The 14,472-nt window shown below is 38.9% G+C and overlaps 1 protein-coding gene across 4 annotated transcripts in view; it reads left to right on the forward strand.

The window, feature by feature from the left end:
• The window catches only part of TMEM182 (transmembrane protein 182), a 117,701-nt gene that overhangs the window by 74,088 nt on the left and 29,141 nt on the right, over positions 1-14,472 (forward strand). For 2 of the 4 annotated variants that reach the window (XM_073897915.1, XM_073897917.1), the window contains one exon: positions 11,459-13,577. In XM_073897915.1, coding sequence (XP_073754016.1) covers positions 11,459-11,679 — 221 coding nt within the window. In that variant the 3' untranslated portion in view covers positions 11,680-13,577. Of the gene's footprint in view, positions 1-11,458; positions 13,578-14,472 lie in introns of those variants that run through there. The other 2 variants (XM_073897914.1, XM_073897916.1) reach the window with 2 other exon arrangements.

Genomic DNA, 14,472 nt, shown 5'->3' on the forward strand with positions numbered 1-14,472 from the left:
TGTTTCCTGAGGTTAAAAATTCCTCATATCAGCGAGGTCATATGATAGATGTCTTTCTCTGATTGACTTATTTCACTCAGCATAACACCCTCCAGTTCCATCCATGTCGTTGCAAATGGCAAGATCTCATTCCTTTTGATGGCTGCATAATATTCCATTGTGTATATATACCACTTCTTCTTTATCCAGTCATCTGTCGATGGACATCTTGGCTCTTTCCACAGTTTGGCTATTGTGGACATTGCTGCTATAAACATCGGGGTGCACGTACCCCTTCGGATCCCTACATTTGTATCTTTGGGGTAAATACCCAGTAGTGCAATTGCTGGATCGTATGGTAGCTCTATTTTCAACTGTTTGAGGAACCTCCATAGTGCTTTCCAGAGTGATTGCACCAGCTTGCATTCCCACCAACAGTGTAGGAGGGTTCCCCTTTCTCCGCAACCTCGCCAACATCTGTCGTTTCCTGACTTGTTAATTCTAGCCATTCTGACTTGTGTGAGGTGGTATCTCATTGAGGTTTTGATTTGGATTTCCCTGATGCCGAGCGATGTTGAGCACTTTTTCATGTGTCTGTTGGCCATTTGGATGTCTTCTTTGGAAAAATGTCTGTTCATGTCTTCTGCCCATTTCTTGATTGGAGTATTTGTTCTTTGGGTGTTGAGTTTGATAAGCTCTTTATAGATTTTGGATACTAGCCCTTTATCTGATATGTCATTTGCAAATATTTTCTCCCATTCTGTGTTGTCTTTTGGTTTTGTGGACTGTTTCTTTTGCTGTGCAAAAGCTTTTTATCTTGATGAAATCCCAAGAGTTCATTTTTGCCCTTGCTTCCCTTGCCTTTGGCGATGTTTCTAGGAAGAAGTTGCTGTGGCTGAGGTCGAAGAGGTTGTTGACTGTGTTCTCCTTTAGGATTTGGATGGACTCCTGTCTCACGTTTAGGTCTTTCAACCATTTGGAGCCTATTTTTGTGTGTGGTGTAAGGAAATGGTCAGTTTCATTCTTCTGCATGTGGCTTTCCAATTTTCCCAACACCATTTGCTGAAGAGACTGTCTTTTTGCCATTGGACATTCTTTCCTGCTTTGTCAAAGATGAGTTGACCATAGAGTTGAGGGTCCATTTCTGGGCTCTCTCTTCTGTTCCATTGATCTATGTGTCTGTTTTTGTGCCAGTACCATACTGTCTTGATGATGACAGCTTTGTAATAGAGCTGGAAGTCCGGAATTGTGTTGCCGCCAGCTTTGCTTTTCTTTTTCAACATTCCTCTGGCTATTCAGGGTCTCTTCTGGTTCCATACAAATTTTAGGATTATTTGTTCCAGTTCTTTGAAACAAGTGGATGGTATTTTGATGGGGATTGCATTGAATGTGTAGATTGCTCTCGGTAGCATTGACATCTTCACAATGTTTGTTCTTCCAACCCATGAAAATGGAACATTTTTCCATTTCTTTGTGTCTTCCTCAATTTCTTTCATGAGTATTTTCTAGTTTTCTGAGTACAGATCTTTTGCCTCTTTGGTTAAATTTATTCCTAGGTATCTTATGGTTTTGGGTGCAATTAGTAAATGGGATCGACTCCTTAACTTGTCTCTCTTCTGTCTTGTAGTTGGTGTATAGGAATGCCACTGATTTCTGTGCATTGATTTTATATCCTGCCACTTTACCGAATTCCTGTATGAGTTCTAGCAGTTTTGGGGTGGAGTCTTTTGGGTTTTCCACATACAGTATCCTATCATCTGCAAAGAGTGAGAGTTTGACTTCTTCTTTGCCAATTTGGATGCCTTTGATTTCTTTTTGTTGTCTGATTGCTGTGGCTAGGACTTCTAATACTATGTTGAATAGCAGTGGTGATAGTGGACATCCCTGCCGCGTTCCTGACCTTAGGGGAAAAGCTCTCAGCATTCTCCATTGAGAATGATATTTGCTGTCGGTTTTTCATAGATGGCTTTTATGATATTGAGGTATGTACCCTCTATCCCTATACTCTGAAGAGTTTTGATTAAGAAAGGATGCTGTACTTTGTCAAATGCTTTTTCTGCATCTATTGAGAGGATCATATGACTCTTGTTCTTTCTTTTGTTAATGTATTGTATCACGTTGATTGATTTGCGGATGTTGAACCAACCTTGCAGCTCAGGGATAAATCCCACTTGGTCATGGTGAATAATCCTTTTAATGTAGTGTTGGATCCTATTGGCTAGTATTTTGGTGAGAATTTTTGCATCCATGTTCATCAAGGATATTGTTGTGTAATTCTCCTTTTTGATGAGGTCTTTGTCTGGTTTGGGGATCAAGGTAATGGTGGCCTCATAAAATGAGTTTGGAAGTTTTCCTTCCATTTCTATTTTTTGGAACAGTTTTAGGAGAATAGGTATTAATTCTTCTTTAAATGTCTGATAGAATTCCCCTGGGAAGCCATCTGGCCCTGGGCTTTTGTTTGTTGGGAGATTTTTGATGACTGCTTCCATTTCCTTAGTGGTTATAGGTCTGTTCAGGTTTTCTATTTCTTCCTGGTTCAGTTTTGGTAGTTGATACATCTCTAGGAATGCACCCATTTCTTCCAGGTTATCTAATTTGCTGGCATAGAGTTGCTCATAATATGTTCTTCTAATTGTTTGTATTTCTTTGGTGTTGGTTGTGATCTCTCCTCTTTCATTCATGATTTTGTTGATTTGGGTCCTTTCTCTTTTCTTTTTGATCAGAGTGGCCAGGGGTTTATCAATCTTGTTAATTCTTTCAAAGAACCAGCTCCTAGTTTCGTTGATCTGTTCTCCCGTTCTTTTGGTTTCTAGTTCATTGATTTCTGCTCTGAACTTTATTTTTTCTCTTCTCCTGCTCGGTTTAGGCTTTATTTGCTGTTCTTTCTCTAGCTCCTTTAGGTGTAGGGTTAGGTTGTGTATTTGAGACCTTTCTCGTTTCTTGAGAAAGGCTTGTATTGCTATATACTTTCCTCTCAGGACTGCCTTTGCTGTATCCGAAAGATTTTGAACAGTTCTGTTTTAATTTTCATTGGTTTCCATGAATTTCTTTAATTCTTCTTTAATTTCCTGGTTGACCCATTCATTCTTTAGTAGGATGCTCTTTAGCCTCCATGTATTTGAGTTCTTTCCGACTTTCCTCTTGTGATTGAGTTCTAGTTTCAAAGCACTGTCGTCTGAAAATATGCAGGGAACAATCCCAGTCTTTTGGTGTCGGTTGAGACCTGATTTGTGACCTAGGATGTGATCAGTTCTAGAGAATGTTCCATGGGCACTAGAGAAGAATGCGTATTCTGTTGCTTTGGGATGGAATGTTCCGAATATGTCTGTGAAGTCCATTTGGTCCCGTGTGTCATTTAAAGTCTTTATTTCCTTGTTGATCTTTTGCTTAGATGATCTGTCCATTTCATTCAGGGGGGTGTTAAAGTCCCCCACTATTATTGTATTTTTGTCAATGTGTTTCTTTGCTTTTGTTATTAATTGCCTTATAGAATTGGCTGCTCCCTTGTTAGGGGCATAGATATTTACACTTGTTAGATCTTCTTGTTGGGTAGACCCTTTAAGTAAGATATAGTGTCCTTCTTCATTTCTTATTACAGTCTTTGTTTTAAAATCTAATTTGTCTGATATAAGAATTGCCACCCCATCTCTCTTTTGGTGTCCATTAGCATGGTAAATTGTTTTCCACCCCCTCACTTTCAATCTGGGGGTGTCTTTGGGTCTAAAATGAGTCTCTTGCAGACAGCATATCGATGGGTCTTGTTTTTTTAATCCAATCTGATAGCCTGTGTCTTTTGATTGGGGCATTTAGCCCATTTACATTCAGGGTAACTATTGAAAGATAGGAATTTAGTGCCATTGTATTGCCTGTAAGGTGACTGTGACTGTATATTGTCTGTGTTCCTTTCTGATCTATGCTGCTTTTAAGCTCTCTCTTTGCTTAGAGGACCCCTTTCAATATTTCTTGTAGGGCTGGTTTTGTGTTTGCAAATTCCTTTAGTTTTTGTTTGTCCTGGAAGCTTTTTACCTCTCCTTCTATTTTCAATGACAGCCTAGCTGGATATAGTATTCTTGGCTGCATATTTTTCTCGTTTAGTGTTCTGAGGATATCTTGCCAGTCCTTTCTGGCCTGCCAGGTCTCTGTGGATAGGTCTATTACCAGTCTAATATTTCTCCCATTGTAGGTTACAGATCTCTTCTCCCGAGCTGCTTTCAGGATTTTCTCTTTGTCTCTGAGACTTGTAATTTTTATTATTAGATGTCGGGGTGTTGACCTATTTTTATTGATTTTGAGAGGGGTTCTCTGTGCCTCCTGGATTTTGATGCCTGTTTCCTTCTCCACATTAGGGAAGTTTTCTGCTATCATTTGCTCCAATATACCTTCTGCCCCTCTCTCTCTTTCTTCTTCTTCTGGGATCCCATTTATTCTAATGTTGTTTCGTCTTATCGTATCACTTATCTCTCAAATTCTGCCCTCATGATCCAGTAGTTGTTTCTCTTTTTCTCAGCCTCTTTATTTTCCATCATTTGGTCTTCTATATCGCTGATTCTCTCTTCTGCCTCATTTATCCCAGCAGTTTGTGCCCCCATTTTTGATTGCACCTCATTAATAGACTTTTTGATTTCGACCTGTTTGGATTTTAGTTCTTTTATTTCTCCAGAAAGGGTTTCTCTAATAACTTCCATGCTTTATTTAATCCCAGCTAGTATCTTTAAAGTCATGATTCTGAACTCTAGGTCCAACATCGCACTAATGTCTGTATTGAGTAGGTCCTTGGCAGATGGTACTACCTCTTGTTCTTTTTGTTGAGGTGATTTTTTTCGTCTTGTCATTTTGTCCAGAGGAGAATAGATGAATGAGAGAACAAAATGCTAACAGGTTAACAATGTCCCCAGCAAATATACTCTATACACATCAGAAAAGACTTGAAACCAGGGGAAAAGAAAGGGAAAGAAAGGTAAAAGAAAGAGGGAAAACAAAGGAAAAGAAAAAGATAAAAACAAACAGAAACAGAACAAAACAAAAAAAACAGAATATGATCAGATATGATCAGGCTGGTGCATAGATCAGTGCCACACACTAGATTTTGGGTGTATTTTGGTCTGTTAGAAGAAAGTGCGTCCTAAAATTTTAAAAGAAGAAAGACATATATGTACAAAATAAGGGTTGATACGATGAAGGGATGGAAGATGACTGTAAAGATGAAACTTATAAAAGGTTTATAAACGGAATTGATAAGATAAGAAGTTGTTTGAAAGAAGAAAGAAGATTTAAAAACAAAAAAAGGAGAAAAGAAAAAAATCGGAGAGACTGTGATCAGTCAGGACACTAGAACAAAGCCATACACTAGTGATTTAGGGTATATTTTGATCTGTTAGAAGAATCTTATATCAAAATTTTAAAGAGAGAACAACTTATATATATATGCCAAAAATAAGGGTAACTACTATGAAGGGATAAAATACGACTCTAAAAATGAAAAATAAAAAATGTTTTTTTAAAAAAGGGATTGATAAGATGTTGGTTGAAAAAGGGAAAAAGAAAAATTAAAAAAAAAACAACAAAAAACGGTTAAAAAATTAACTTTGAAAAACTAATGAATCATGGTAAAATAGCCATGAATTCTATGTGCAGTATTCCCCTAGCGCTGGAGTTCTCCCGTTCTTCTTGATCAGTAAACTTGGTCTTGGCTTGCTGGCTGTTCGTGCTGATCTTCTGGGGGAGGGACCTGTTGCCGTGGTTCCCAAATGTCTTTGCCGGAGGCAGAATTGCCCCGCCCTTTGTCGGTCCAGGCTAAGCAAGCTGCTCGGGTTTGCTCTCAGGAGCTTTTGTTCCCTGGAAGCTCTCGGTACAGTTTTGGAGGACCAGGGTGAAAATGGTGGCCTCCCACTCTCTGCCTGGAGGAGCTGAGAACTCAGGGCCCCACTCCTCAGTGCGCCCCCAGAGAACAGCAGTCAATCACTCCCGTCTCCCTGTTCTCTCACCGCACTCCATGCTCACCCGGCCTGTGACCGAGCGTTTCTATCTGTGGCACCCGACCCCATGTGGAGTCTCCAAACCCAGCAGATCCCTGCAGTGCGCTCCCGTGCCGCTCCTCCTGGGGGAGGAAAGGGAGTCTCTCTGGCTCTGCTGCTTGTTGGGTCCTTGCTGGAGGCGCAGGGGCCCAACTTGGCCGCGGATCACAGTTTATGGCAACCCTGAGCTGAGAGCCCGTGTCTCGGCTCTGTCTCTGCAGCTGGCTTCCCCGCTCTGATACCTGGGAGCTCTGCTGCACTCAGGCAGCCCCAGTCCTTCTGTGACCCCGAGGGTCCTGAGTCCACACTGTCCCGCAAGGTTTCCACCTCCCGCTTAGCCACTGGAGCGACGTCCCTCAGTGGAGCCGACTTCTAAAAGTTCTGATTTGTGCTCCGCGGCTCTAGCACTTGCCAGAAGTGGCCGACGGAGGCCCCTCCCCCGCCGTCTATCCTCCCGAATATTGCCTCGGATTCACTTCTCCGTACGTCCTACCTTCCAGTAAGTGGTCGCTTCTCTGTTCAGAGAGTTGTTGCTACTCTCTTCTTCGATCTCCTGTTGAGTTCATAGGTGTTCGGGATGGTTTGATCCCTATTCGGCTGCATTCCTGAGACCAGATGAAATCCAGGTCTCCTACTCCTCCGCCATCTTGCTCTGCCCCCGACATTCGCCTGTCTTTTTGAAGAGTTTTCATTTCTGTGGCTAACTTTTCTCTAGGAAGGTGTTTTTATTATTTTATTTTATTTTCTTAAGAATGTGTTTTTAAATCTGGTTTATTTTTCCATACTTGCTTCCATAAAATATTGAGGTCATGCAGTTTTACTTTTAGTCTGTGACTTGATGTTGGTGAAATTCTTTGGTATTTTTTTCCACATTGTGAACATTTTCATATTGTTTATCATTAGCAATTGCATTCCTAATGGCCCTTTGTGACTACGTGACCTTTGTTTCAGATAAAATGCTTTCCAAATTGAATTCATAATATTTAGAAGGAGAAGTTTTCAACTTCGTAAGTGTTGTAAAATCGTGAGTGGCTCTTCCACACATTGCTAATTAGTAAGAGAACCAATGCATTCTTCTTGTGACTTAATTATTTGTCCATGGTTTTATTATCACAAATCTTCTTGGGATTTGCTATCTTACTTTATGCCTGCAGTGAGCTGTTTTATGAATTTTTTTGGTCTTCAAACAATTAGGTATTTTTAAATTTAATTGGAAATAAATTATGCTTTCAAAATATGACCAAATTTAAATATAACTTAATTTAAAAATAAATTATTACCTGAATATTAGCAATATTTTCTATTCCTGCTAAAATCACAGTGGCAAGTGGCTTTGACATGTAACTCACTTGTTACTCAGGGACAGTTATTACTTATGTTTTCACGAATGAGAGAGAGTCCTTTAAGAAATCAAGGGATAATAATTAAGATTTTAACATAGTATTTTTCCATTAGTGTTCCCCCAAATGATACTCTCCACTTGGTAGGTGAACCAAATCAGCAATATTACTGTTCATTAATCATCACAATAGCCCACCAAAAGAAAATGTGTCTTTCTGGGTGTATGAACACACATACTCTCCTCCCATTCCCGCCAGTATATGTCCTTTCTAACGCACATAACCACAGATTCCCACCATGCTTTTTTGTGTTTTTTAATTCATTCATTTTGTCTTTTGTTTTGAAATATTTTCAGATGTACATAGAAGTTGAAAAATCCCTTCACCCAGAGACTCCATTCACCTTTCACTAACTATCTCAATGTCTTTTCTAGCAAAAGCCTCCAGTCCTGGAACATGCTTTGCATTTAGTAGTAATGTTATCTGAATCTCCATCAGACCAGAATAAGTCCTACTTAGACCTTCATGACCTCGACTCTACAAGAGTACAGGCCTGTGATTTTCTAGAATGTTCCTGAGTTGGTGTGTTTGATGTTTTCTTCTGATTGGATTTAGGCTCTTCATTTTTGGCTGTATCATAGCAGTGATGCTGTGTTATTCTCATTGTATCTTACAAGGTGGTTAGTGACATCAGCGTGCCATGCCACCGGGGACATGCCCTCTGATCATTTGAGTAAGGTGCTATTTGCCAGGTTTCTTCAGTATGAAATTACTGTTTTCCCCTTTACAATTGGTAAGTGTTTTGTGGGAAGAGATTTTGAGCCTGTGTAAATATTTATTTGTCATCTAAATTTCATCTACTAGTTTTAGCATCCATTTTTTTCCCTTGCCTGTATTATTACTTAAATGATTGCCAAATGGTGATTTCTAATTGAACTATTCCTTCTACATTTATAAGTTAGCATTCTCTAAGGAAAAGCTTTCCCTTCTCCCTGCCTAATGTATTCATTCATTTATTTATATCACTGTGGGCTCATGGATTTCTCTTTTATTCAGTGAGGTATCATGTGCCATTATCATTATTGGTCTGATAGTCTGATTGCCTCAGAGCTGGCTAGGGGGAACCTCTCGAGCTAGCTTCTGAAACACCCCCACCATTCTGAGAGCATATCTGACATTCCAGACTTATCTTGTACTTTCTGTCCCAGCCTGGATTCACCTATTTCTTTGAGATGCCTGGTTCCTGATATTTAGAAGCCAAGTATCCAGATACTTGGTGTGCTCCATGCTACTGAGGTGTTATTGCTCCCAGATCCTCCCAGGACACAGAGCCAGGAAATATATGTAGGTGTATACACATGGGTGTATCTTAACACACACACATACACACACTTTTACTTCTATATCTATCTATCTATCTAGAGTCATAAATTCACACTGATACATTTAATTCCAAACAAACACCATAGACTTTATTTTAGCTTTCCCCCTTTTCAAATTTGTAACTCCCTTTTCAGGCAGTGAAGAACATGACTCCAATTAACCTCAATATATTTATTTGTTTGATCAGTCTACCTCTAGGTAATAGTCTCCTGACTCTTCTGTTGGCCAGATGCATTATGTAAAACCCCCATCATAAATTCTTGCTGTCATGTCAGCTAAACCATTGGCCTTTGGTGTAAATACTTACCAATGTCTGTTAGTTCATTTACTTTCTGTTTGTCTCTTTCCATGTGAGTGCGCACATGCACACATATACACACTGGTATAAAACACTGGCAATTTAATAGGTAGGGAAACACTCTTTTACCCCATGGGAAGATGTAATTATAAACAGATATGATATGAATTAAATGACAGTATCTTCAATTAGTGAACAAGTTAAAGATTGTAGTGATAGAAACGCCTATTTTCATTGCTTTCAGGTTGTAAATGCTCTTCAAATAACGGCAATTTTAAAATACAAGTTCATTCTTCCTTATTAAGAATCATCCACATGGTTACTTGTGATACATTTTTTTAAAAAGATTTTATTTATTTATTTGACAGAGAGAGAGATAGCGAGAGTAGGAACACAAGCAGGGGGAGTGGGAGAGGGAGAAGCAGGCTTCGCACTGAGCAGGGAGCCCCATGTGGGACACCATCCCAGGACCCTGGGACCAGGACCTGAGCCGAAGGCAGACGCTTAAGGACTGAGCCACCCAGGCGCCCCACAATACATTTTTTTTTAAATACTCTAAATTTAGTAATGGGTTTTGCAACTTTTGAAAGAAAATATGCATAAGGCTACTGGTTCTCACAAAAGCAATTCTCTGTTTTTATAAAACTATCTGAAAGCACAAGAGAGTCACATGATGCAAGAGAGATAAGAAACATATCAACAAATAATAACAAAGATTTGCAGTGTGTTTGCATAAGGCAAATAGTATGCAAATAACTAAGCCAAACCTTTACATTAGGGGAGAGCAGTGTCTATATATTTGCAGAAAAATGTATTGAAATGCACAGAGTTGCTCGACAACACATGGCATTGCCATATTGTTGTCAGCATCTGAGGTACGGTTTTGCAAGGAGTTTGCTCGCCGGCTATGACTTTACTATTTCTCTCTGACATAGCTGTTGTTCAGTGGTTAAATTGCACTCTTCTGTGCTCCAGTATTTGCATTTACATTACAGACCACAGTGTGAAGGATGTTTCTTATTAGTGAAGCATCTATGTTGATTCTTCATTGCTTTGTGTTTGTATCATGATTATGAGAAAGTTTAAGACTCACCTTGGCATATTTATGAGCCCGTCTTCTTTTGTGTGTACTTCTCAGGATTCTTTACACAGTGGATGGCCCAAGAGAGAGAAGACATCCTAAATACTGTGGGAGCACAATTAACTGGAGAAGGGTGATTAATGGCTAGGCTCTTAAAAGCTACTCTGTCCTGCCAATATGCCTCCCTCTCTGCTCCTAGTCACAGGGTTATGTTTACCTTTCAGACTGACTCGCAATTAGAATATGGAGATTTTATGCCTGATGGTTTCGTTCATTAATTCGAGACTATAATAGGTCCTTGACATGTTTGGATTGAACTTTTGGAAACTAGCAAATGACCTCAAGTATATTTTGCTCAGGGACAAATTTGAATCCCTCAGGCTGCGTGGTTTGTGTGTGGGACCTGTCACTCACTCACCCGTGTATCAGCTTGGCTGACTCTCCTGGGTTTGCAGCTCAGCACAGTGGGGCTGCTCCCTTCTGTTATTTCAGTGCCCACCACGTGGAAAAGTATATGCTTTGCAGCATTCTCAAGTTTTAGCATTCACGAAGCTCTTTGGTCACATTGCTCCCTCCCTGCAACCCTCCATTCTTCTTCGGTTCCTTTCTCTTGTCTAATAAGGCTCTTGGTCTTATACCTGTGGTTTTACATTCCACAGAAATTTTTCATTAATTTTTTCCTCATTCTTTCCAGGCAATGTTGCCTTTATGCTATAATCAATCTTCAGCATCTGTATTTCAATTTGAAAGAATCATGTCTATTCTTTTAAATTAGTTCAGTGCTTTCATCTCTGTTTTTGTCTGATACTTACTTTGGCTTTGGTTTTCATTGACAAAATTACCCATAGCACTAGTTAGGCTGTGTTGTAATAATATAATAATAGTTGGAAAGACCTGAGCTAAAACGCGGCTCTGAAAACTACTGGTTGTTTTTGCATATCCTTTAAAACCGAGGGTCAATAGTACCTATTTTATCAATTCATTGTACAAATTGAAATAAATAATGTATTACAGTGCTCACTCCAGACCAGGCATATAGTACAGATGGGAAATGTTAGGAGAAATTCCACTAGGCCGGATCTTTGACTCTTATGTTCATAAACACCTAATACAGAGCCTGGCATAGAGTAGTACTCAATGAAGGCATGTCAGCTGTTGCCATTGTTCTTATGTTGCCATCACAATGCTTTAAAATTAAAGCTAAGCAGTGTGCGTATAAAACACATAATAAAGGGTATGACACAAAGTAGGTGATTTGGCTAGAATGGTATTTTTAGAGACATATCATCAGGCAAATGATCGGTTAGTGTTCTTGGGACACATCTTCGGAAAGACTAAAGGTCTTTTGTTTTGTCCTTCTCAGGCATCCTGTTCTCCCTGGTGGTGATGCTGTATGTCATCTGGGTCCAGGCAGTGGCTGACATGGAAGGCTACAAAAATATGAAAATGAGAGACTGCTTGGAGTTCACCCCTTCTATTCTGTATGGCTGGTCATTTTTCCTGGCCCCGGCGGGGATATTTTTTTCTTTATTAGCTGGATTACTGTTTCTAGTTATTGGGCGGCATATACAGACACATCACTAATCAAACCGTTGCCACCACCGTTTTTTTGAGAGGTTTTAAAACAGCACTTTTTTTTTTTTTCCATTTTGTTCTGGTGATCCCAGTGTAGAATTATTAGATGAGCTCTTTAGTTAGTGTTTGAATTTTGCTTTTACATTTTACTTGTGATTTCTGCTAATAGGAAAGTCTTAGAATCTTTCCAGACATCCACGTTTCCATCCTCTGTAGGTGCTATCAAGAACCTAGGTCTCTAAGGAGCAGGTAACATGGGCTTCCCTCTCATTGCAACTGTTAGAGCTCACACAGGTTACAAAGGCCTGATAATGGCATGACACCACCACCTGGGCCAGTGAAGATTTGATTTAAAGCTTCCTTCTTGGCATTCACTTCTGTTATTAAAAAAAAAAAAAATCTTTGGGGAATAATTAAGAACAGAAAACAAATGTTGTCAGAGAACTTACCCCATTTCTTCTCCACACACATGCATCTCCACATACACATTACTGACTCCTGTAAGATAATTATTTATGACTTAAAAATAAATAACAGTGTGCTTGTGGCAAGAGCCAGGCAAACCCATCAGTTCAAACGGACCACAACCTGACTGAGGACATGTACTTACTCCACTCTCTTACCAACAGGAGTTTGGTCACTTAATTCTATTCCCTTAATTGTGCATGCTTACATAACCTTAAACTATGTTTAAAAGTGGCAAATCTGTTCACCAAATTACATATAATGCAGACTGGATTTTTAGGAGCTCAGTGGATTAATTATATGTAATATGGTTGAAAATATGTAAAAACCAGGCACCTTAGCTTAGTACTTAGTTCTGTTTGATATTTTAAAATTCCTCCTTAAAATTATATGCTAATATGTTCAGCATGGAAAATTTATTGATAAAATGTGCTTTTAATATGCACTAGCTATAAACTTTCAAAATATTTCCATATGAAATGATAATAGCCTTGCTTTATTAAAGACTATGAAATATTAACTTTTCCCAAGGTTTTATGGGTTGTAGTTCTTCTGATCATTTGATTCCCTTAATTATTGACTCTCAGTTTCTTCATCTTTACAACAGGTATTTTAACATTTATAGATATGCTAATTACTTTAACATCTTGGAAGAAAACTTGGTGCTGGTTGGTGGATACTTCTTATTTGCTAGTGTAGACATGCAGACATTTTGCATATCAAAGATGTTTGGCACTAATTGTGATTGAAATCAAATCCATCTGAGAAGCCCACGTTGCATTGGCATTTTGGAAACCTCTACCAAGGAGCAGTTTGGTGTTGGTGAGGGAACAGAGAACCCTCATGGTATGCGAGCTTTGTTCTGGGCACAGTGTTTTACTCTGCAGCTGTTGTGATTATCTGAGGCAGGACTCAGATGCAAATTAAGAGTGACCACCTAGAAGATGCTGGGGGAAGGGGGGCTATTGCTTTCCATTCAGCCATTCCCCTGATGGAGAGATTGCCTGTCTTCCCCACACATCTGTACTTTCCATTAACCTTTTTCAGTGGGAGGAATTTCTGGAGGAATGGCCATACTCTGAGGTATCTACAGAATCATGAGGGCATTTTAGCATTTAGGGGCAGAGAAGACTAGCATGTGATAAAAACAAAACACAAAAATAGACAAAAAACCAAAAGCTTCAGGGGTTTAACTGGTTTCTCAAGCCATCTGAGTTATAAATGTTTTTTGTGGTACTTGCCTTTGTCTTTTTCTGTTTTCATTTTTATATTGCTCCATTTACTTCTTTGCTTTTGGCTTGATTATTAGAAAAATAATTATGGGTTCTGTTATGCATATTTACTGTGATATTAAGTTATGGCATGCCATTAAGTTTTCCCGACAACACTAGCTGTATTTGATTAGTTCATGTCATCTGTAAATATAATTCCTTTTTGTAGAACTTTGGAATGGAGCCTTTTTTCTGGTGTATTATATGTCATTTAAATTTCACATACAAGCTGCTTTCAGTAAAGGTTTGAATATTTATAAATTTCAGATGGTTATCCTCATTTTCTAATACATTTATGTGGCTACCATATATTTATCATAAGGCAATTGGCTGAATATCTGATGTGTACGACACTTTTACACAGATACATACTTTGGAAGTATTTCATAGTTGTAATGCATCAGTCACATTAATTCAGATGCATTTCCTGATCTACTTACCAGCAATCCATGGAAGGAAGGAAGGTGAGTTGTATGTGCTGTGTCAATAAGTGATATACTTGAAAATAGCAGAAATATGCAGTATATTCTTGTAACAGCCTTATGTCTGATTTAGGATAGTATGTGTGTCTCTATTCTGTGTATTGACTAATTTTCAGGCGCTTCCAAAACCTTTTTTAAGAGTGTTGATTTTGCATCATAAAGTTCCAGTGTAACAAATAAGATACCTTTTTGGTGATATTCTGGAAAGAGTGAAGTAAGAGGGTGGTGAGGCATGCCCTTGGACTTTGGGGAAAGCTGTGATCTTTCCATACTGTATTTGTTTAGGGGTTCAGTCAGTTGGGCAGCAGGTAACATTACACTGGGACTAGCTGGAAAAACCATAGAGAGAAGCTGAATAATAGTGTTCAATTTAGAGGTTGACAGTAGGACTTAAAAAATTTTTTCTAAAAAAAAAAATTCTACTAGTATGCTATTACTGGCCATTTTAGTCACTTTTATGACTAATGTATGAAATGTATTTATTGAATTTGAATATTAAATCCACTTATAAAGGCATATGATGGATGAGGTGTCAGTATTTGGTTCTTACCTATGTATCTGTCAACTCATATGTACATACGTAC

The sequence above is a fragment of the Callorhinus ursinus genome, unplaced genomic scaffold (genome assembly GCF_003265705.2).
Source record: "Callorhinus ursinus isolate GAN/ISIS: 27379988/994484 unplaced genomic scaffold, GSC_fseal_2.0 scaffold10, whole genome shotgun sequence".
NCBI classification, from domain to species: Eukaryota; Metazoa; Chordata; class Mammalia; order Carnivora; family Otariidae; genus Callorhinus; species Callorhinus ursinus.